At 40.0% G+C, this 22,106-nt stretch overlaps 1 protein-coding gene across 1 annotated transcript in view; it reads left to right on the top strand.

Annotated features, from left to right (window-relative positions):
* Window positions 1-21,232, top strand: part of ROR2 (receptor tyrosine kinase like orphan receptor 2) — a 187,908-nt gene extending 166,676 nt beyond the window's left edge. Inside the window, exons 6-9 of the mRNA XM_020797562.3 lie at window positions 7,279-7,584; window positions 9,415-9,660; window positions 11,710-11,912; window positions 12,546-21,232. Coding sequence (XP_020653221.3) covers window positions 7,279-7,584; window positions 9,415-9,660; window positions 11,710-11,912; window positions 12,546-13,988 — 2,198 coding nt within the window. The 3' untranslated portion in view covers window positions 13,989-21,232. The remainder of the gene's footprint in view (window positions 1-7,278; window positions 7,585-9,414; window positions 9,661-11,709; window positions 11,913-12,545) is intronic.
* The last annotated feature ends 874 nt before the right edge of the window (window positions 21,233-22,106 follow it).

Raw genomic sequence — 22,106 nt, 5'->3', positions numbered from 1 at the left:
CTACGAAGAGTTTAGCCTCTGGCCTGAATAGCCCTATATCTACTGGGTGGGCGTCTTTGGCTCCTTCGTCGGCGTCGATCCAATCAAGATCAGTCTCACGACCACGTAAGCGGTCGAAGAAGACCAAGCATTTATCTCTCCACAGCACCAAGGACATTTACAAAGTGCATGGCGCTGGTGGCAGCATACCTGCGCCTTCAGGGAATCCAAGTTTACCTGTACATATACTACTGGCTAGTAGTCTCTCTGTCCAAGTGTCAAGCCATAAAAAACACCAAATTCATCCTTCAACCTCTAAAGAACCTCTGTTGCGCAATCAATATAAAGAAATCAATTCTCGAACCATCTCAAGTAATGGACTACATAGGAGCCAGACTGGACTCTACCATAGGCAGGGTGTTTCTTCCCCCAGAGCGCATTCTAAAAATAAGGGCCACTGTGTGCAAGTTCCAACCAGACAAAAGTGTCTCTGCGCATCATGCACAACATCTTCTAGGGCTCATGGCATCCACAACACCTGCCCTGGCGCATGCACATTTGAAAATGCGATCCCTACAAGTCTGGCTTCTGTCTCTCTTCGGCCCCATTCACGACAGCCAGGGGAAACGACTACCTGTCTCACAAGAACTTGCCCAACAACTTCAATGGTGGACTTTCCTTCCACATCTAATGATTGGTCACCCCTTCAGACCTTTACAGCTCGCAATCCAAGTCACAACAGACACCAGCCCCATAGGATGGGGAGCACATTGCGAGCATCAAGTCTATGGTCCCAACAGGACAAGAACCTTCAAGGATCGTCATTGCAATCAACTTGATGGCTCATAATTAATTATTTTTATTATGTAGGGTATACATTTGCACTATGAACAGATTTTCCACAGCTTAAACTCCTGGAAAATACACTACTTTGGAACCAGCATTCCCTTTCCTCCAGCAGTGGTATTATCATCTGAAGCAAGGAAGGGCAGACATTTTCTAGTTGAAATCCGTTCATCAACAGGAGACATATGCTAGCAGTGGGAGGAAGCAAAGCTAGCAGTGGGCAGGACCAGTCACAAAAGTCGTTGGCCATCTTTTTTCTTCTCTCCTCTCTTCCTTCCTGCCAAGTAGGTTTCCAGAGAAGAGAGAGATTGTTCCTGTCAGAGATCTGAACATACCACTTGTTGAGACCTTTTCAGTTCAGCCAAGGGCTGCCAGAATGTCTCCACAGGTGGAAAACAGGAGTTTGGGCAAATTTCTGTCTTCTGTTGCAGCACCCATTTCCATCTTTCTTGAGCAGAATTGTCCAGAGCAGAGCTTTACTTGGTACAGGGACTGTGTCAGAGGGAGAATAATCAAAAATTTTATTCTCCACAATTTCACTTGCTGGTTCATGGATGGATGGATCCCAGCAGAAGCTTAACTTAGGATCCTCGCAATTGTGTTTCGTTGAAATTCCTTTTTAAAAAATTTTTCCCTTGGAATCCACATAGTACACGGAATGCAATGTTATCAGGCTTTGTACATCCCAGTCTGTTTTGGCATTTGTTCAGCATCCAGGTATAGAAGAGACACATCTGAGAATGATGTGGTTTATTAAAATGCTTGAAGATGCTGCTCTATGTTTAGAAACATGTTTCTACATTCAAAATCACTGTGGTCTGCAAAACAGGCAAGGTTTCCATCGGAGTTTTGCACTGTAGACCAAAGTTGATGTTTAAATGTGGACCAAGCTATTGCAGCTGTGTAATCTGGGCTTTCAGCCTTTCTGTTCGGTATTGCTACTGTAGCTTACACTGATGAAGGCCAGTCAGTGTTTTAAAACTGCAAAATGATTTTCCTCCTTGATTGTGGGAGTGGCAACATGGAAAACTAGAATAAGCATGTGCAAAAGGACATGTTTTAGGCTTGGAACTGTAACTTTGTGTACATGGCTTTAAAAGTACTGTACGAACATTTCTCTTATAGGAAGATCATACTTAGGCTCTCTTTAACTAACTATTCACTATAAAGTCTGCTAAATGTTAGGCAAGAGAAGCAAATTTAAGATGAGAGGGCTGGAGTGGTGGAATTAGCACAACAGAAAGTTTGTAATGGGAAAAGCAGTTTTGTAATGGGATGAATGAGCTGAACTCAAGTTTGTGTGTGTTAATTTGCATTTACTTAAGCCAGTGAATCATGTATCAGTGGGGAGTGGAGAGCAGTGACACCTACTGTCCAAACTGGCAATTTCATTTAAAGATGTTCAAGCAGTATATTCAGTATATTATTAGCACTCTTGTAAAGTATAAAAGAGCCAAACTCCCCCTCCAAATACCCCCAGTAATTCAGGACTTTGTCGTAGATGGCTTGTGGCTTGGCTTCTTTAAGCCTAGCTGACTTGCATAATTCTTCTGCATAGTATAGGGGAGAGCAACCTCTGCTAGACCAGAGGTCAGATTTGCTTCCCCCCCCCCCAACTTGGGAATGGACTCATTGCTGGATCTGCCATTGCAGCCACTGCCAAAATTAACACTTTTCCTTGAAAACAGGCTGCACAGGGCATGCACATCTTGTTTTTCAAAGTTCATTATGTTGACAGAAGCTTTCTAGAAAAGCTATTATACATGTAAACAAATCACACTTTCTCTCTCTGTTACATCCCCCACTTAAATATATTATTTGAATAGCTTATCAGTTGTCTTGATGTCTTCATTTCAGTTGTAGTAAACCTGATTGCTTAGCAGTTAGCCAATTTCCAGTGATTATCACTGGACAAATGTGCAAATGTTTTCAGTTTAGCCAAACTTGGGGTTTGTTCAGATTGTGCATAGTACCCAGAATATTCTCTTTGTACTAATTTGTTGATAGACGTGCGCACATTGATGGTGACTTGAGCAGTATGATGAATATGGCCAGTAACAAACTCATTCGGCTAGACAAATGTCAGTTCTACTTGTAGGAGCTACTTGGTATCTATTGCAAGTCACATTTAGGTGAGAGGTGGCTTGAAGAAAGGTGTGTATGGTCAAGAATGGGCTGAAACTGTTCTTCTGTAAGTAGTGCTGATTGTCAGAGAATGTCTTGTGTTGATGTTCTTGAACCCGAGCCAAACATATTTGACCCAGTGTTGCTAAGGAGGTAAGCACTCTGGCAAAGGTTTATCCCAAAATATGAACTCCTTTTATGCCCTCTTCAGATGATTTCCTTTGTGGTAGGTCCTGTATCTTCACTTATCTTGGCCTTGTTCTTATCTGCATTCTTTGTAAGGCCAGCCTGCTCAAGGATACTTTGTCATTGATTAAAGTGAGTTTGACCATTCACTGTGCTCTTCAGCAGTGATTACTAAAGCCATCCACAAACATCAGATATGCTCTGAAGCTAAACTGGTGATCGGATGCATTGAGGCCTTTTAACATAGGCATGACTGGTGCAAACAGAAAATGGCATAATGTGAAAGTCTGATGCAACCGAGCCTTAACTGTGAACTCTTCCCTTTGATTATTTGGAAACTGAGGAATTTCCAAATGATCAAAATGTGAACATTGTTTTCGTTTATTTGAAAGATGCCTGCTTATACAAGAGAAACCATTAGCAGCATTGTCACTGGGTGTTTGAATACACTATAATGTTGTCATTCTCAGATTTTTACAATGTGATGGCTCATGGATCTATTCACCTCACTGCTATGAGGGTTTGTAAGAGTCTGGGGGCTCTGACTGGGAACTACTGGAACATTTGAGTAAAGGACTTCAACTCATCCATTAACTTGTTGAGAATCACTGAAATGAACTGACTGAGTTTGTGTTTTTCCCTTATTTTAAGAAACAATTAAAAACTTGGATGTTTAGGCAGGCCTTCCCAACAGATAATTCCTGACGATTTTTTCCTACCCTATAGCTCTCCTATCTTGTTTAATAATTTTTTTTCTTTTTTCTTTCTTTTTCTTTTTGTTAAGTAATATGGTTATATGTATTTTATTGTTTTATTCTTATGTTGTTATCCGCCTAGAGTGGTCCTCACACGACCAGATAGGCGGGATATAAATAAAATAAATAAATAAATAAATAAAATAAATTCTTTATCTAATTTCTAGCAGTATCCCCTTCAGGTTCATTCTTCTGCCTTTTGAGCGCAGAATCCAGGACGCAGAGGTCAAACAAAAGGTTAAAATGTCACATCCCTTTCTGGGCCATTGCTACTAAAACTGGGATGTGCAGGCCTAAAATTATCTCAGGAGCTGGGCTTACTTTGATTAGGAAGAAAGGTAGAGTAGAACTAGTATCAGCAAGGGTTATTATTGCTAATGTTGTTTCAAAGCCACAGTTCTTATTTCAGCCTTTTTAGAGCTCCTGGTTCTCACAACAAATCAGAAAGTAACCTAATGGACTGGCTCATAGTCGTGGGTGAGGTCAGTCCTTCCAATCACCAGTTTAGCTTCAGTGCATATGACACTGCGGATCAAGTCCTGGGTGCTACAGTGCACAGTATTAATTCTGTTAGTCAGTTATAATTACCAAGTTTCATGCAAACTTCAAGGAGTTGTCTGGGGACTGCACCTCCAAAATGAATGGCTTGTAAGTAGTATGGTACTGCTTTCATCCATTTCCTGTGGAGGAGAGCAAAAACAGATCTGCATTGGGGCTATTTCATGTACCAACCTTTGGTACATACTTTTCATTTCTTGGTTTAAATTTTAAATATTCAAGTAAAATTAATGTAACTGATATTTATAGTAGGAAGCCAAACATATTTGACCCAGTGGTGTTTTTTTTTTGGGGGGGGGTGTTGTTAAATAGCTTACTGTTTTAGGTATCTAGCTGCAAAGCCAAAGGTTGAGAGTTCAGTTTGCCACTGTACCTCCCAAGAGAAGAGCCAGCCTATGTATCCTTTGGCAAGCTGTACAGTCTCAGCGCACCCCAGGGGAAGGGAATGCTAAACCATTTCTAAGTACTCTGTACTTAGAAATCTCTGGAAGGGGTCACCATAACTTAGAATTGATTTCATCATCATCACCATCATCGAACTGCAGAGCTGGAAAGGACCCTATGGATCAAGTCCAGTCCCTGCCAAGGAGGCACAGTGGGGAATCGAACCTCCAGCCTTTGGCTCCGCAGCCAAATAGCTAAACCACTGAGACATCCAACAGTTCATTTGATGGCACATAACTATTATTAAACATTTTTATTATGACTTACATATCAATACTGGCACTGAGAATTCAGCTTAAATAGAGTCATTTCTCACTGGCCTGTCTCCCTGTGAAATACGAGTTATCTGTTTTTATATCTTGTATTTATCATACCAAATGTACCTTTTGTTTGGTTTTAGGAGTCTGAGTTTAATTTTTCAGAAGTGAAGAAAATGCTTATTATATGTTTTACCTAGTGATTTAAAAAAAAAAAAACATTTAATTCAAGCCAGACCTCCCTAAGGCTTAATCCTGGGAGTTGCTTCCAGTGCCAAGAGTTGGCTCTGACATATGTGAGGTAATGCTGTAGAACAGCATGCCTTTGATCACTTGTATTGTGCCTTTATCTTATGACTCAGTAAGCAGAACTCAGCCCAAGACAGCTGGGATTTGATGGAGGGATTTCCATGATTAAGGGTGTGACTTCAAGACAGGTTTGAGCATTTCTATTTGGAATCAATAAAAGAATGCAAAACTTTCCCTTAACAATCCAAAGGCAAAGGTTCCCTTTGACATTTAGTCCAATCGTGTCCGACCCTAGGGCGCGATGTTCATCCCTGTTTCCAAGCCGTAGAGCCAGCGTTTGTCCAAAGACAGTTTCCGTGGTCATGTGGCCAGTGCAACTAGACACAGAACGCTGTTACCTTCCCACTGTGGTGGTACCTATTTATCTACTCACATTTACATGCTTTCAAACTGCTAGGTTGGCAGGAGCTGGGACAAGCGACAGGAGCTCACTCCGTCGCATGGATTCGATCTCATGACTGCTGGTCTTCCGACATTGCAGCACAGAGGCTTCTGCGCTTTAACCTGCAGCGCCACCATGTCCCTTAATCTAAAAACAGATTATAGCAAATCTTAGCTTTGGCAGGTTGTGGAAGGTTGCCATGTGGTTAGATAGCAAAAGTTGGAGATAGTGCTGCAAAATGACAGTATAGTGAGGGAAGCATTTAGGCCTGAAAATTGGAAGTTGGATAGATATTTAAAGGGAAAATAAATTTGTGATCTCAAAGGAAGAAAGTGTTAGGAAGGGGTCCTTTTACAAACTGTTGTTGCAGAAATTAGTGTGGTTTGTTCATGCCATCACCCTTAAAGAGATGGCAAGCACAAAGGAGGTGCCTCATCTGTGAAGGCCTGTATGTCAGAATATAAACGAGATTTAGTCCTGGTGTAATTGCACTGATTCTAGCAAAATACTCTGGGGATCTTCATTTTTATTCCAGTGCCAGGAATTTTGCATCTTTAAACTCATAAAACTCTATAGATTTGCAAGAATTGCAACTAGACATGGGGATGAATAAAAAATGAAACGTGATATCCATGAAATATTGCTAATGTATTCATCCCTTCTTATTTGTCAGGTCCAGAGACCTTGATGAATACAAAGGGACAAATATTTACCCATATTTATTCGTGCAGGCTCCCTTTGGGACTGGAAATGGGGTTTCTGTTCTCACAACCTGCTTGTCAGTATCCTGCCAATCAGCTGATGGTTGGGACATTGACAAGCAGGCTGGCTTCCGAAGGGAAACCTGGTTCTGTTCCTACAGCCAGCTTTCTTGTCAGTGAGACAGGCAGGCTGCGAGAGGGGACGCCTAGGTTTCTTTTCCTACAGCCAGTCTGCCTATCAATGTCCCAACCATCAGCTGATTGGTGGGACACTGCATTTTATGACGAATTGACAAATATTAATTGATTTGTTGCTCAAATTTGGTGTGTTGTCCATTTGTCCATTCATCAACTTTGATGAATGACAAATTGTGACGAATTACGATTTTTCTGGTTCATCCCCATCTCTAGTTGCAACTCTTAGGAGTAAATTCTGTAAGAGACTTTGTTGAATTTGGTTTTGTTTTTTTTAAGATGAAGGCTAGAGACATTTGTTGCTTTCTGTGTGTGCATAGGCATGCCATTCTTGCTATTCTTTGTATGATGTTGCCAAAATAGCTGCAAGAGACATCTGTGTAGCCTTGGTTTTCTGTTTTCATGCCCTTTATTAATGCCCCGAGTCTTGATCGTTTGCCTTAAAGACCTTCCTAATGCTTGAAATCAGTAATAATGTTTTGCACTGTGTTTCATTTGTCATATAAACTTACTTTTGACAGATGTTTCTTCTTCCTTTCCAGCTGCATTTACTATGATTGGCACATCCACCCATTTATCTGACCAGTGTTCCCAGTTTGCCATCCCCTCCTTTTGTCATTTTGTATTTCCCCTGTGTGATGAACAGTCTCGGACACCTAAGCCAAGGGAGCTCTGTCGGGATGAGTGTGAGGTTCTGGAGAATGACATCTGCAGGCAGGAGTACAACATCGCCAGGTCTAATCCACTCATTCTGATGCAGCTCCAGCCACCTAAATGCGAGGATCTGCCATTGCCAGACAGTGCCAACTGTATACGAATTGGAATACCTGTAGAGCGGCTCAATCGCTGTATGTTACTATTTTTCCTTCTACTTTCCACTACTTTGCATTTACGTAGAAGAGGGATGCCAGCCAAATAATTATGTTTGTTTACTATTCAGCTCATCCAATTTTCAGTTGATGAACCAATTAATAGATTAAATCACAACCTAACTGGGAATAGAATTAACTGAATTTAGTGGAAATACTTTTTTTGAAAAAATATGCATAGGATTGGCCTGTAACAGAAAGTGTATGTATGTGTTGTGGTATAATTGATTTGATAGTACAGTGGTGCCTCGCTTAACGATTTTAATTGGTGCCAAAAAATTCATCGCTATGGGAAAACATCACTAAGCGAAACACGTTTTCCCATAGAGATGCATTGAAAACCAGATAATCCGTTCCAATGGGAACGGATTGCCGTCCTTAAGCGAAAATCGCCATAGGAAACATCGCTAAGCGAAACGCGGTTCCACCATTGGAATGCATTGAAACCTTTTCAATGCATTTCAGTGGGGAGAAAAAAATCACAAAAAATTCAAAAAGAGTCAGAACGAAGCCAAACTTGGTTAACAAAGGGTTTATTAAGTGCACTAACAATTTCAAGCACTCTAAACTCTTTTTAAACAATTTAACACCTTTTAAAAATAGCGAAAACGGAGCTGTCAAAAACAGGGGGGCCTAAACTGTCATCGTTAAGCAAAGCAAGGTCCCGAACATCGCTATGCAAAATTCCCCCATTGGAAACATTGCTAAACGGAGCGCAAGATTGCTTCAAAAACCTCATCGCTAAGCGAATACATCGTTAAACGAGGCAATTGCTAAGCAAGGCACCACTGTATAAAGGATGCCATTGTTGCACAGGTGGAAAGCAGACTCTTTCAAACAATATTTCCCTTTCTCTCCCATTTGGTGTTGTACACCCCATGAAAAGCCTCTCCTAGTGAGAAGTTACTGATTTACTTGGTTCCTGCTCCTGCAGGTCCATAAGATACAGCCCTCGATGTTGATAGTCCCCCCAGTTTTCCTTGTAAAACTGGAGTAATTTTTTAAAATGGGAAACATCAGTACTATAAATCTACTACATTCATACATTTAGGAAGCAAAACAAGACTTCCCCTCCTCATGTGGGCGTGTTTTAGGAATCCTTGTATAAGGCTATCTACCCTACGGCAATTTCTTTGGATTCTGAATTGCTTCCTTAATTGCTGGTAAAGTCACACGTCTGGTCCCCATTTGTTTTTGCAGGCTTAGGCTTTTTCCACATTTTTAAAGTTTTGGATGAGGTCATCAATCTTACACCTACCAGAAACGTGTTTTGTTGTTTAAATAATAATAATAATAATAATAATAATAATAATAATAATAATAATAATAATAATAATAATAATAATAATAATAATAATAATAATAATAATAATAATAATAATAATAATAATAATAATAATAATAATAATAATAATGGGTTTAAAATATGTTGAAGCAAATGAGTTTACTGGAAAAATGCTGGACTGAAAAATTCTGACAGAGTGCTTTTACTTTACAGTATGGTCAGTAAAACAAATATATTTGTTTGTTCATTTGTTACATTTATGTTCTGGCTTTTCTCCAGTGAGCTCAAAGCGGAGCTCAAGACATGTACCTCCTTCTTCCTGCTTTATCCTCATGATAATTCTGTGAGGTACCCGGGCTCAGGGCCTAGGGGGGGATTAATCCAGGTGTCTGGAATTCTAGCCTAGCACTTTTAACTGCTAGATCACACCGGCTCTCCCTAGGCACAGGGATGTATTTTTCCAGGCGGAAAGGGAAAACGGCTTCCTATTATTCCTGTATCCTGATGGCAGTCGTTTCTTGCAGATCACCAGTGTTACAATGGCTCTGGAGTTGATTATAGAGGCACCGTCAGTGTTACAAAGTCAGGCCACAATTGTCAGTACTGGGACTCTCAGCACCCTCATTCCCATGACTTGACAAGTACAGCATTTCCGGAGCTTGGAGGGGGACACGCATTCTGCCGCAATCCTGGAAACCAGATGGAAGGTCCCTGGTGTTTTACTCAAAGCAAAAACGTACGCATGGAACTGTGTGAAGTACCTTCTTGTAGTATGTATTAATTTTTTTCCCTGCTTCTAGAGTGTTTGTAGTAAAAATAAGTGTAAAGTATATCACTCTTTAAGGGTCTCTTTGTTATGTTTTCATAAGAGACATTAACCCCCAAATACTGTATTTTCTACTAATAATGCTGTATTTCCTTCTGTGTTCATTGACACTGAAGTCAGCCAGATTTATGACTGGTGATCTGGGACTGTTGTGTTATCTTTTGGTTTGCAGAAACCGAGGCTACGTTTGCCATAGGGCGCAGCTGGCTTGTCTAATGGCCTTCCCTAATTCAAGGCCATAATTGTTCAGCCTCTGCAAGTGTAACCTCACTGCTCATGTGTGGGCAGAAACATTTCAACTGGCCCTCTGTCTAGCAAAGAGAAGTGTTTTATCTGAGTGGCATGGTTTAATCCAGGGACAAATACCAAACTAAAATGTGAGTCTGAGAATAGACAGGACTGGCAAACATTAAAGGTTCCTAGGAGAAGAAGCTTGATTTACGGCTCCATAGCCCTGAAGTCACAGAACACAGTCTCCTCTTTTGCTCTGTTTATTTATATATGGTATGGATGAATATGCTTTGGCATTCTGCCTCCTAGCACAACAGCACTATATAGTGTATGCACTGGTTAGATTTTATGTTTTGAAATTTTTACTAGACACCCTGAATCTGTCTTGAAGCATGTGGTGGGATCTAAATTGAAAAAATAAATAGAACTTGGCAGACTAAGAGGTTATAGAGGCACTTTAATCTTTGGTGGAAAGACCCACATTACTTTGACAGTCTCTGGTCTATGTAGACTGTGCTGGGCCAGTTCAGACTCAATGAAAACCATGGTTTAGAGATTACAGGACTGAGCCTCGGTGACTGTCAGGTGAGTGTCCTGCCCCTTCCTCTCTCAAGTGTAGTCACAAGAAGATTAGAAGCATCTACTTCTGTTTTTAAACTAACAATGGTTAATTGTTACATTTGACAAAGACCAACTGTAAATAGCTTGAACTATGAATTATTGAGCTGGCTGGATAGTTGAGTGGGTTAGGTATGGTTGGAAGTTTGATTCCCTATTGGGCCTCCTGGAAGTAGAGCCAGCCTATGTGGCCTTGGGCAAGCTGCAGAGTCCCAGGGTGTCCCCCAGAAGAAGAGAATGGTAAACCACTTCTTGAGTATTCTCTACCTAGAAAATCCTGGAAAGGCTCACTATGTCAGAATTGACTTGATGGCTCATCATCATCATCATTTATTATCATAATCATGATCACCATCATTATGATTTATTGAAGCAACCGAGAATCAAACAAGAGTTCTGTGAACTGGGCTTCCTCCCCCCCAACAAATATTTCTTCCAGGAATCATTGTGGTCAACCATGCAATTTCCACATCTGACCTAGTTTCATATTTATTTATATAGAATAAATAAGCCGCCTAGAGTGGCTGCAATGACCAGATAGGCGGGATATAAATGAATGAATGAATGGATGGATGGATGGATGGATGGATGGATGGATGGATGGATGGATGGATGGATGGATGGATGGATGGATGGATGGATGGATGGATGTTGTCAATTGGCTCTTGCACAAAAAGGAGTATAAGATATTTCCTTTTCCAGGAGAGCGTTTCTTGAGCAGCATTCTCTCTTTGAACTCTAAATATTATTGGTGCCTGTGTATGCTTTGTGTAATTTATTATTGATAACTGCAGGTAATTTACAAAGGGCCATTTTAATTAAACTCAGTGGGGCTTATTTTTTAGTGGGCTTGTCTAGACTTGTGCTGTGAGAAGTGGTTCATATGTGCATGGTTACTTGAATAGCAAGAGTCCAAACTTGTTGGATCTGTACATATCATTTTATTAGAATACCAACTTTTTGGGACTGTATATACTGCTTTTGAGACTATTAAATCAATTGGTGATTAATGTATTCTTTCTTTTGTCATATTTTCTTGTGCTTCCATCCTAAAGTTTAGACTTTCAGTGCTTTATTTTATTTGCATTCCTTTTGAATGTTGAAAATTCTGTCTGAAAACATGAACTGTTTTTGCTCTTAACAGGTCCACGTGACAGCAGTAAAATGGGTATCCTCTACATTCTGGTTCCCAGCATAGCCATCCCCTTGGTTATTGCTTGCCTTTTTTTCCTGGTGTGCATGTGCAGAAACAAACAGAAGGCATCTGCTACTACTCCACAACGTCGACAGCTAATGGCATCTCCTAGCCAGGACATGGAAATGCCTCTCATTAACCAGCATAAACAGGTGCCAGTTTTTGAAACACCATATTGTTAGACACACCACTGATTTGCAAGTCTCTAGTTATGAGATATTAAAATTGAAATTTATCAGCCTTGTGAAAGTCTCGCAATGTCTTCCTAGTACTTCATGCTTTCTCAGCCATTTTACCTCAGCTCATTTGAAGAAACAGTAGAAGCCCTATGAAACAAAGCTGGCAAATTAAACTTGGAATAATATGAACTAGGAAACTGATAGGAGCCAGTGTAGTGTAGTGGATAGAATGATGAATTAGGACTCAGAAAAACTAGGTCTGAGTACCTGCTCAGCTACGGAAACACAGTGAAGGGTGGCAGTAGTAAAATCATCCCTTAGATATTTAATGTATGATGAAATCTCTGTTACATTCTGTAACAACAAATTAGCATATGTTTCTTTTTTGGGGGGAGTTACAAGATTTGAATACCTTAAAACATCATCATCATCATTATTATTATTATTATTATTATTATTATTATTATTATTATTATTATTATTATTATTATTATTATTATTATTATTATTATTATTATTATTATTATTATTATTATTAATTATTAATTATTAATTATTAATTATTAATTATTAATTATTAATTATTAATTATTATCTGATTTACAGACTAAACTGAAAGAAATCAGCCTCTCCACTGTGAGATTCATGGAGGAACTAGGTGAAGAGAAGTTTGGAAAAGTCTACAAGGGTCACCTATTTGGAACAACTCCAGGGGAGCAGACACAAACTGTTGCCATTAAAACACTCAAGGATAAAGCAGACTTAACCCTGCGAGAAGAATTTAAACATGAAGCAATGATGAGGTCACGATTACAGCACCCAAATATAGTTTGCTTACTGGGTATAGTGACCAAAGAACAACCGGTCAGCATGATTTTTAGCTATTGTTCCCACAGCGATCTCCATGAATTCTTGGTTATGAGATCACCTCACTCTGATGTTGGCAGCACCGATGATGACAAGACAGTGAAATCTGCCTTGGAGCCAGCTGATTTTTTTCATATTGTGACACAAATAGCAGCAGGAATGGAGTATCTTTCAAGTCACCATGTTGTCCACAAAGATTTGGCCACTAGAAATGTCCTGGTGTTTGACAAACTGAATGTTAAAATATCCGATTTAGGTCTTTTCAGGGAAGTTTATTCTGCTGATTACTACAAACTAATGGGAAATAGTCTGCTCCCTATACGCTGGATGTCCCCCGAGGCAATCATGTATGGCAAGTTTTCCATTGATTCTGACATCTGGTCCTATGGAGTGGTACTGTGGGAGATCTTCAGCTATGGCTTGCAGCCGTACTGTGGCTATTCCAACCAAGATGTCATTGAGATGATAAGAAACAGGCAGGTCTTGCCGTGTCCTGATGACTGCCCTGCATGGATGTACTCGCTGATGTTAGAATGTTGGAATGAATTTCCCAACAGAAGGCCAAGGTTTAAAGACATCCACAATAGACTCAGAACTTGGGGAAATCTGTCAAATTACAATAGTTCTGCACAAACATCTGGTGCAAGCAACACCACACAAACCAGTTCCCTGAGCACCAGCCCTGTCAGTAATATCAGCAACACTAGATATGTTGGGCCAAAGCCAAAAACACAAGCTTTCCCCCAGCCACAGTTCATACCAATGAAAGGACAGATAAGACCTATGGTTCCACCACCTCAGCTCTACATTCCTGTCAATGGTTACCAACCAATGCCAGCCTATGGAGCTTATTTACCAAATTTTTATCCTGTCCAAATCCCAATGCAGGTGGCTCCTCAGCAGATGGCTCCCCAAGTTATTCCAAAACCAGGGTCGCATCACAGTGGAAGTGGTTCTACAAGTACAGGATATGTAACAACAGCCCCCTCCAATGCCTCTGTGGCTGACAGGGCTGCTCTTGTACCTGAAGGTTCAGAAGAGCTACATAATGTGACAGAAGATATTTCTCAGAGTCTGGTCCAAGAGGAGGAAGAAGAGGAATGCTCAGTGCCTGAAACAGAATTGTTGGGTGATAATGACACTCTTCAACTGGATGAGACAGAGTTTCAGTCAGAGGCCTAAAGTTGTTGCCTTATTGCCAAGACAAAATTGAACATCTCTTTAGTGCTCTGGAGACTGTAAATGGTCTGACTTGTCTAATTAGTTTTGTTGTTGGGAGTCTTATACACAACGACTAATCTGAAACCACATAAAATGCAGCAATAATGATGTCCCAAGTTTATGAGCTTTCCTTTCTAGCAGATATTTGCAAATGTAGAGTTGCGTTTTTTAAATCTTAAAAGTTGATTACAGTTCTTACAGGGAAGCTGCTTTTATAATATACTGTTGCTGTGCAACATATAGTGGAAATGCATTGCACATCATGTATATCTTGAACTGTGATAGTCGTATTTTTTTATGAATTTTGGTCAAATCGGTAATCAAAAAAGAAAAGAAAGAAAGAAGCCGAATGACAGTAACAGAAAAGATTGAAGAGGTGTCCAAAGTGTGATGGACAGCTGTTTACCTCACTAATGCAATACATTTGCAAAGTGGCTATTTAGGTGTAGATAAGATGAGAGGGGGAGGAGAAAATGTTCCAAATTTGAAATCTAGTTGGAGCTGATGGTGAAAAGCAGAATGACTTCTGTGCATTTGACGTAGTGATTTGAGAATTGAAGTTTCCTGCAGCATAGCAGGAAATATATTTTGCTGCCCAAAAGAAGTGACAGGGTAGACAATGTGGTAACAAGCTGAACTCTTTTGCCTGTAGGCGCTCACATTTGGAGAAAAGGCTCAGAAATGCATTAGCACATGTTGTTGATCACGCTGATCAATAAGGATTTTAAACTCATTTTTTTATTTTATAAGATGGTGCTGGAAAAATACACACACAGTCTTTGTTTTTTAAAAAATGTTTAGTGATTGTAGATTTTGGAAGACCAAAATAAGCAATATTGTACAGAGCGTTTATGTCTCCAGTGCTTTTTTATGAGATAAATCATGTACAGACTTTGAAATGTAATTTATGTTTTGATACATTTTATATTGTTTTCTTCCATTTGGATCTTTCATAAGAATCCTTATATAATTTAACTGTTTACATTATGATGTATAATATTTGGGGTTGGAATTTGTATGCTCTTGTTACATTGATAAAAAAAGGTCCATACATTTCATAGCCGTTTCCACAATACAAATAGTTTCTATGTTGTTTTATAGTGAAGTTACACGTATGTCCCTAACTTGTAAATCCAGCAGCACATGGACTTCCTAACAAAGTAGTAAATAAGCATTTGATTAATGTTTAGATGGGTAGGCCATCAAAGTGGGAAGTCACACTTTCCTTCTCTTCCACCGTGTAATCAATGCCTTTGATTCAAGTGTGTCATTAGATTCACTTCAGATGTGTCATTGTGATCTGCAGCCCATGTTCATAACAGCAGTAGCATATCAGTTTCTCTCTTGAAATTGGCTGTGCACTGATAAGTAAACAATGAAAAACCCTCTTGCTTGTTAATATAAGTGCGAGTTGGAGATTATTAATAAATCATACAAATAAATTTTGAAGTCTAAAGGCGTGCTATGAGCAGTAATACTATAATGCAGATTATTTCTTTCAGGTTCTTGTTATTCCTTAATGGACATTGAAATGGCAACACAAGTAAAGTCAGTCTATAGATATTCAGAAACCATTTGTGAAAAGAGAGAAAGATTCATTAAGGTTTTTCACTGAATTATTTAGAGAGAGAGAGAGTGTGTGTGTATTATATCCTAAAATTATGACGCAAGATTTTTTAAAAATCCAAATAAGATAAAAAAAGAGGCAGGGAGGCATATAATATGACTCAACTTTTAATTCCATAAAGAAAAAATTTCATATACTTCAAGTTAGCCTCCCACAATTTTTCTGAAGGTAATTCGGTGTTCAACCCATTCCCCACTTGTTCCTTTATCATTCTTGTGTCTTCAACTTTGACTGGCGGTTATACATGGGTGTTCTGCTCTTTGCCCTTAAATGAATGGAAACCACTTTAGATATTGCCCAGTTTGCCAGGATATATTATAGAATAAGATTTGTCAGAATTAGAATTGCATAACCTAGTACGAAACATTGATAACAGAGCACAGCTCCAGAACACATGGATGGTAGTAGCCTCTCGTTTTTTGTCCCTTCACCCATTTCAGGAAATCTTTCTGGAGTTCCTGAAAAGGTTGTTGTGGGGTTCTTTGGGTTCTTTGGCCATGTTCTGAAGGTTGTTCTTCCTAACGTTTCGCCAGTCTCTGTGGCCGGCATCTTCAGAGGATAGCACTCTGTGCTCTGGTGTAGTTGGCTTGGGAGTGCAGTATTTATGGCTTGGGAGTGCAGTATTTACATAAATACTGCACTCCCAAGCCAACTACACCAGAGCACAGAGTGCTGTCCTCTGGAGATGCCGGCCACAGAGACTGGCGAAATGTTAGGAAGAACAACCTTTAGAACACAGCCAAAGACCCCGAAAACCCACAACAACCATCAGATCCCGGCCGTGAAAGCCTTCGCGAGTACAGTTCCTGAAAAGATTTGCCTTTTGTTGGACTGATCTCAGGACACAAAACTGATCAGGAAGAAGGCTCTGACTGAAGAAATGCTTTTCACTTTTTGTATAAGATAAATGTGCTACATTCCATATAACAATAAGTGCCTAAACTATCAAAATGTGGAAGAAAATCTTACTTAGACTTGTATATAGGCACAGAGCAGGATGTTTTTTCCACTGACAGATCCAAATTATGCACCTAGATTGGATGCCTTTGTTTAGTTGACCTGGATTAAAACATAACATTGGAGGTGGATATATTAAATAGAGCATTCCACAGTACATCATTCCATCAGCAGGAATGGGCTCCTTCAGCTTTTGTTTATATCTGCTGTTGAATAAAGGGCAAGCTCACTTGTTTAAATCTGTTGCTGCACAAAGGAAATATTCCACTCTGTTGTGAAATGCTTTCTGCATTGTAACCATCTTTTAGAACCATATTTAATATCCTGGTTTCAAGCAATAGCTTGCAACATAGATGCCCCAGATATAAATACTCGATTTCCTTTCTGTAAAAAGTAATTTTATATGCTTGTTTGATGTGTCAGTGTATGATCCTAACATCCTGATATAGGCTATTATAGAAAAATATGATTTGTATCACATTTCTCCTTAATAGTTTTCCATAACATGATTGTGCCTGTGGGACCTAATTTTGCAGACATAATTGGCCATTAAGACTGAATGTCTTAGTGTGGATGTGCTTTTATATAGCGACATTTATTTTGATAATGCACATATTTTCAAAATACTAAGTTCTTGAATTACACTTGGAGTAGAACACATTTTTCAAATGCATGGTTTTCTGGCAAGCAAAACCTAGTTAAATTAAGTGCAGGATTGAAGGAGAGGGGAGCAAGACTTTTATCAGTCCACAAGAACTCAAAATGTCTAATAAGCCACCATGGTCTTGCATTTGGCTTAGCTGCATTAAAGTAACTGCACTGATATAATTGCTGTTCAACACCAAGAAACATGGCACAGGATGTGTGACATGCCCATGACACATGCATAAAGGAACAAAGCTCAAGATCCACCTGCACAGATGGAGGTTGCTGTTACTCACCACTGCCTGGGCTTAAACTATCTGACAGGCACTTGGGTTTGAATCCAGTTTTTAGTCCCAACTAAAGCAAATTCGTTGAATCAAATAAATGAGCAGCTGTGTAAGCCCTATTGGTTCAATTTGTGTACTCTAGCTGGGACTTGCAGATCTAACTTTTACTGAATTTTGCACATTCCCTACACAGTACAACAGAGTGACCAAGGTACTCATTGTATGTGCTTGAACCTTGCTTAACTCCACTGAAGCATGTGCAGGCTTTATTTCACATGTGTATTTGATAAGTGCAACCCTGTCCTCAGCATCCGTACTTAGGGCAGATACATATGTGCTTCCCACCCGTCTTCCACCTGTGCATCCTGGTACAGATGGAAATCCTTAAATTGCACATGCTGATATCACTCCACTGTAAATGGATTAAACCCCCCACTTCCAGACACAGAGCATTCATTCTGCACAGTATCTTATTTCATGTAGATATTTCTGGCTCAAGAATGGGCTAGTGACTGAAAATGTTACATAGAGCAGAATGAAGCTGCTAACCTCACTTTTCAAAGAGCAAAGCTGGCTAGCTGCAAGAGCAAAACAAAACCATACAGATACTTGCATCTCTATGTCTTTACACATATAATGTCGTTATAAACTTTTGGTTCCCAAATCGTGTGTGTATATGTCTCTGTGTAAAGAAATGTCAAGTAAGTAATGAAACAGATTTTCATAAAGATTTTTTAAGTCACTTAAACAAATTTCTCTGAAAGATGTATATTACTGGCATTCAGGACTTCTCAAGCAAGACTGTGTTGCTTTTTATTTATAATGATGCATATAATGTTTCTGAATTGTCAGATGATGTATTTTTATTTTTTACTTATTTATTTTGGTTAAAGGGGATTGAATTACAACAAAGGAGAGAAGCATGAAGGGTTCCCAGAAATCAAAAGAGGAGATTGAGAGAGAGAACTTATAGGTACTTGAGGTACACGCGATACTTTTATGAAGCATCTTGCTGTGCATAAGCTGCCAAGAAGCAGAGCTTTATGGCTTGAATTTTCCACATTGCTTATCTGTTGCAGAGGTTAAAAATAGTTTCCATTTGTATGCCTATTTATCTTACACAGGTCCATGCAAATCCATCTCCAGCTTTTATTGCTCCTCTTAGGCAAGGAATAGAGATACAATCAGAAGTATGTACAAAATGCTGTTTTGACAGCATTGCAGACTTCCCTAATGGTTATTCCCCAATATTCCCATTGCTAAGATGGAAGGTTGACACCATTGTGAACAAATATAAAAATTGGAGGAGGGGGAACCTGGAGGGAACCACGACTTTGGCTTACCCAGATTTGTCAGATTTCAAAGTATGTACCTGCTTTAGGCAGTAGTGGAACATACTGTATGTATATTGAGAGGACCTGGAAACTGAAAGTTTTTTGGGGAAACTTCTTGCTCTGTCTTGTAAGAAGAATGATTGACCTAAGATTCAGCCATGATGTCAAATAGGTGGGAAACATCTGGAGGCCGTGAGGTGGTACTTGCCTACCCCTGCACTGGAGAGGCCTCTTCTGGATCTGTCACTGCAAAAAATAATAGAATATATTAGAACAGAATAGAAATTGGGAGCAGGATCCAAAGCTTCTTGAAAAATTCATCTAGTGCCCTCCATTGGTTCATAGGAAGCAATCTTCCTTCAATACCACTCTCCTGCTTATATTTTCTAGCAAACCAACTCTTATACTGAAGTTAACATGCAGCTACTATGCCTGTTGTTACAAATTCCTTAAGCTTCTTGACAACTCTTTATGAGGTGGTATATCAGGAAAAAAAATGCTATGGAGACCAATTGGATTACTAATGCTATCTAGTTTAATTTTGAGTGTGATTCAGTAAATCACGTAAATACATCCATTTGCACATGCACACACCTGTCCAGCCATTCATCCATACTTACATCCTGTAATGCTGGCCTATAAAGGGTTGTGGGGGAGACAGGTTTGCCCTGGCATTTCTGTGGCTGTCCCTCCAAACAAGGGCTGCAGACCACTTTCTTTTGTATGTATTTTTTTTTTATTTCAGGGTCCTCCACCTGAAGTTGCGACCTCATCATTCCCAGGTCACGTCTTCTACAGTTGTTTTTTCCCCCAACTCTTGTTGACTGTTGTTTATCAGTTCCTCTTCTGGTGACTTATTAGTTCAAATGCTTGTTTCCAGTTTCTTCTCTGCACAGAGTCCTCTGACCTTTGGACACTTTTCTTGCACAAGTCAGGCATCTTTGTTGACAAAGATTGTCCTGTTGTTCCTCACCCGTGCACCATTATTGTTTGTAATTATTACTAATGCTATTCCCTATTAGTAACACTATTCATAAGTTATATCCATATTCTCTAAGTATTGAAGATGGTGATCAGCATCTCTTGATCTAATGAAGAAATACCCTGAGCAAATTCTACTCAAACTTGATATATGTAACTAAATGCATAGCAGGACTGGAGTGCGGTATAGTGTTGGGGAGTGATGAAGCAGCAGGCATTGGAACCCCCAGTGCAGCATAGCACAAGAGGCAAAATTAAATGGTTGCCTTGAGAAAAAGTAGTCGGGCTTCAGGCGTGCAAGTCCTGCTTAGTTGTTACTAGAAACTGACTAAAGCCTGGCACAAAAGACAAAACCTACAATTACCGTATTTGCCAGTGTATAAGGCGACTGGCCGTATAAGAAGACCCCCCCCCAACATTTCCACTCAAAATATAGAGTGAACGGTTCTGCCTGGGCCCTCCCTGGAAGTTCATGGCTGGCAGGGAGGAGGGCGAGGAAGAGGGGAAGAGGCTGGGCGGGCGATGACAGGAGGAGGAAGAGGGGAAGCGGGTGGGGGGCGAGCGCGCGCGCAGCTGGCTCAAGCAGTGAGAGGGCGAGGAAGAGGGGAAGAGGCTGGGTGGGCGGGAGGAGGAGGAGGAGAAGGAAGAGGGGAAGCAGGCAGGGGCGGGCGAGCGCGCGCACAGCTGGCTCAGTGGGGCAGCCCAGCGGCAGGCTCTGGCTGCTCTGACCGACTGCCTGCCTACCCGCCTGCCTTCCTCCCTGGCGGCGGCTCCTTCCTGGCCCAAATGAAGTGCACCCGGCATACAAGATGACCCCCCCACTTGGAGGCATGTTTTTTGGGCCAAAAAAGTCGTCTTGTACGCTGACACATATGGGTAAGAATTCTGAGCTGAAGAATTTGTTCTTATTCCCAGAGGTGAATGGAGCTCACTGGCCTTTCATTTAAAAAAAATCAACACCCCTATACTTTCTCCATTTGAACACTGCAATTTGTTGTAAGGATTTGGTCTTTGGTGTGGAGAGATCTGTGTAGAGTCGCACTCTAATCTTTTGGAAAAGGAAAATCAGTCTGGACACATCTTAGTTAAATGAAACAACTAACTGTTACTTACAATTCATGGCTTTGCTTTATACAGTATATGTATAGTGTAGAAATACATCTCCATACATCTGTTCTTTTGAAGGGCAATAAAAAGGAGGAGGGAGGAAAGATGGCTATGAAATGAGGTGACCAGAAAGAAAAGGTGGTCTTCAAAGACTCTGGGGTGTGGGGAAAACCCTCTGAGGTTCACAATGGTCCTCACTGATATCCAGTGTTAAATAAGAAGCATGCAAGGTTGTAATTTTCCAATAAAATTTTATGTGTAATTGGTCATGCACAGTCATATTATTGCTGTTATTGCTAAATAAATGGGAGTCAGAAATCTTTGGCAATATACTGCAAATCATCCCACTGGTATATCTGCAGTAGTTCCCAGCCTTGGGTCCTCATATGTCCTTGGACTAAAATTCCCCAAAGCCTAAAATTCCCCAAATCATGTTGTGTCCAGGATTGCTGGTAATTTTAGTCCAAAAGCATCTGTGGACCTAAGGTTGGGAACCATTGATCTAGAGCTACTACCTAATCACTGACTAAAGTCTGTTCAGAATGAGACCACTTGAAACACTTGCTTTGTGGAACCATGATAATTATGCTCACAATATAGTACCCCATTGGTTGGGATCGGGAAAGAGAAGGAAGCTCTGAAAATGATGCCCAATTAGCAGCATACCACGTGAGTAAACACCCCTAAGCTTCCTTCATTAAATAAAATGTGAATGGCCATTGCGGTATGATGTTTTATGAGTTGATGGGCCACTGGTTTACAGCCAATACAAACATATAGTTGAAAATGTAAGTAGTAAGTGAGGAGTGGAAACCTGTGATTGCTCCTCTAGAAAAAAAAAGAAACTCCCAGTGCTAGAAACACAGTGGAAGCTTTCTCTGGAACAGTTACCTTGATGAAGATGCATTTGATAAGTTCATAAAGGATGCAGAAATAATGGCTTCTAAATTTTATTCTATACTTAACAAAGATAAAGAGTGTTTATTCACCTAATGGGATGCGTAGGAATGGCTCAGCTAATGTTTTCCTAATTTTAATTACTTCTGAAATGAATTTTCTACTCAATTCAAACATTGGAAATTGTCTTCAATACATTAATTTCTGCTCTCCACTTTTCAATGGACACATAAATTTGATTGTT

This window comes from Pogona vitticeps, chromosome 2, assembly GCF_051106095.1.
Source record: "Pogona vitticeps strain Pit_001003342236 chromosome 2, PviZW2.1, whole genome shotgun sequence".
Classification (NCBI taxonomy): Eukaryota; Metazoa; Chordata; class Lepidosauria; order Squamata; family Agamidae; genus Pogona; species Pogona vitticeps.
The sequence above is the reverse complement of the archived record's forward strand: the minus strand, read 5'-3'. Positions and strand labels throughout refer to the sequence as shown.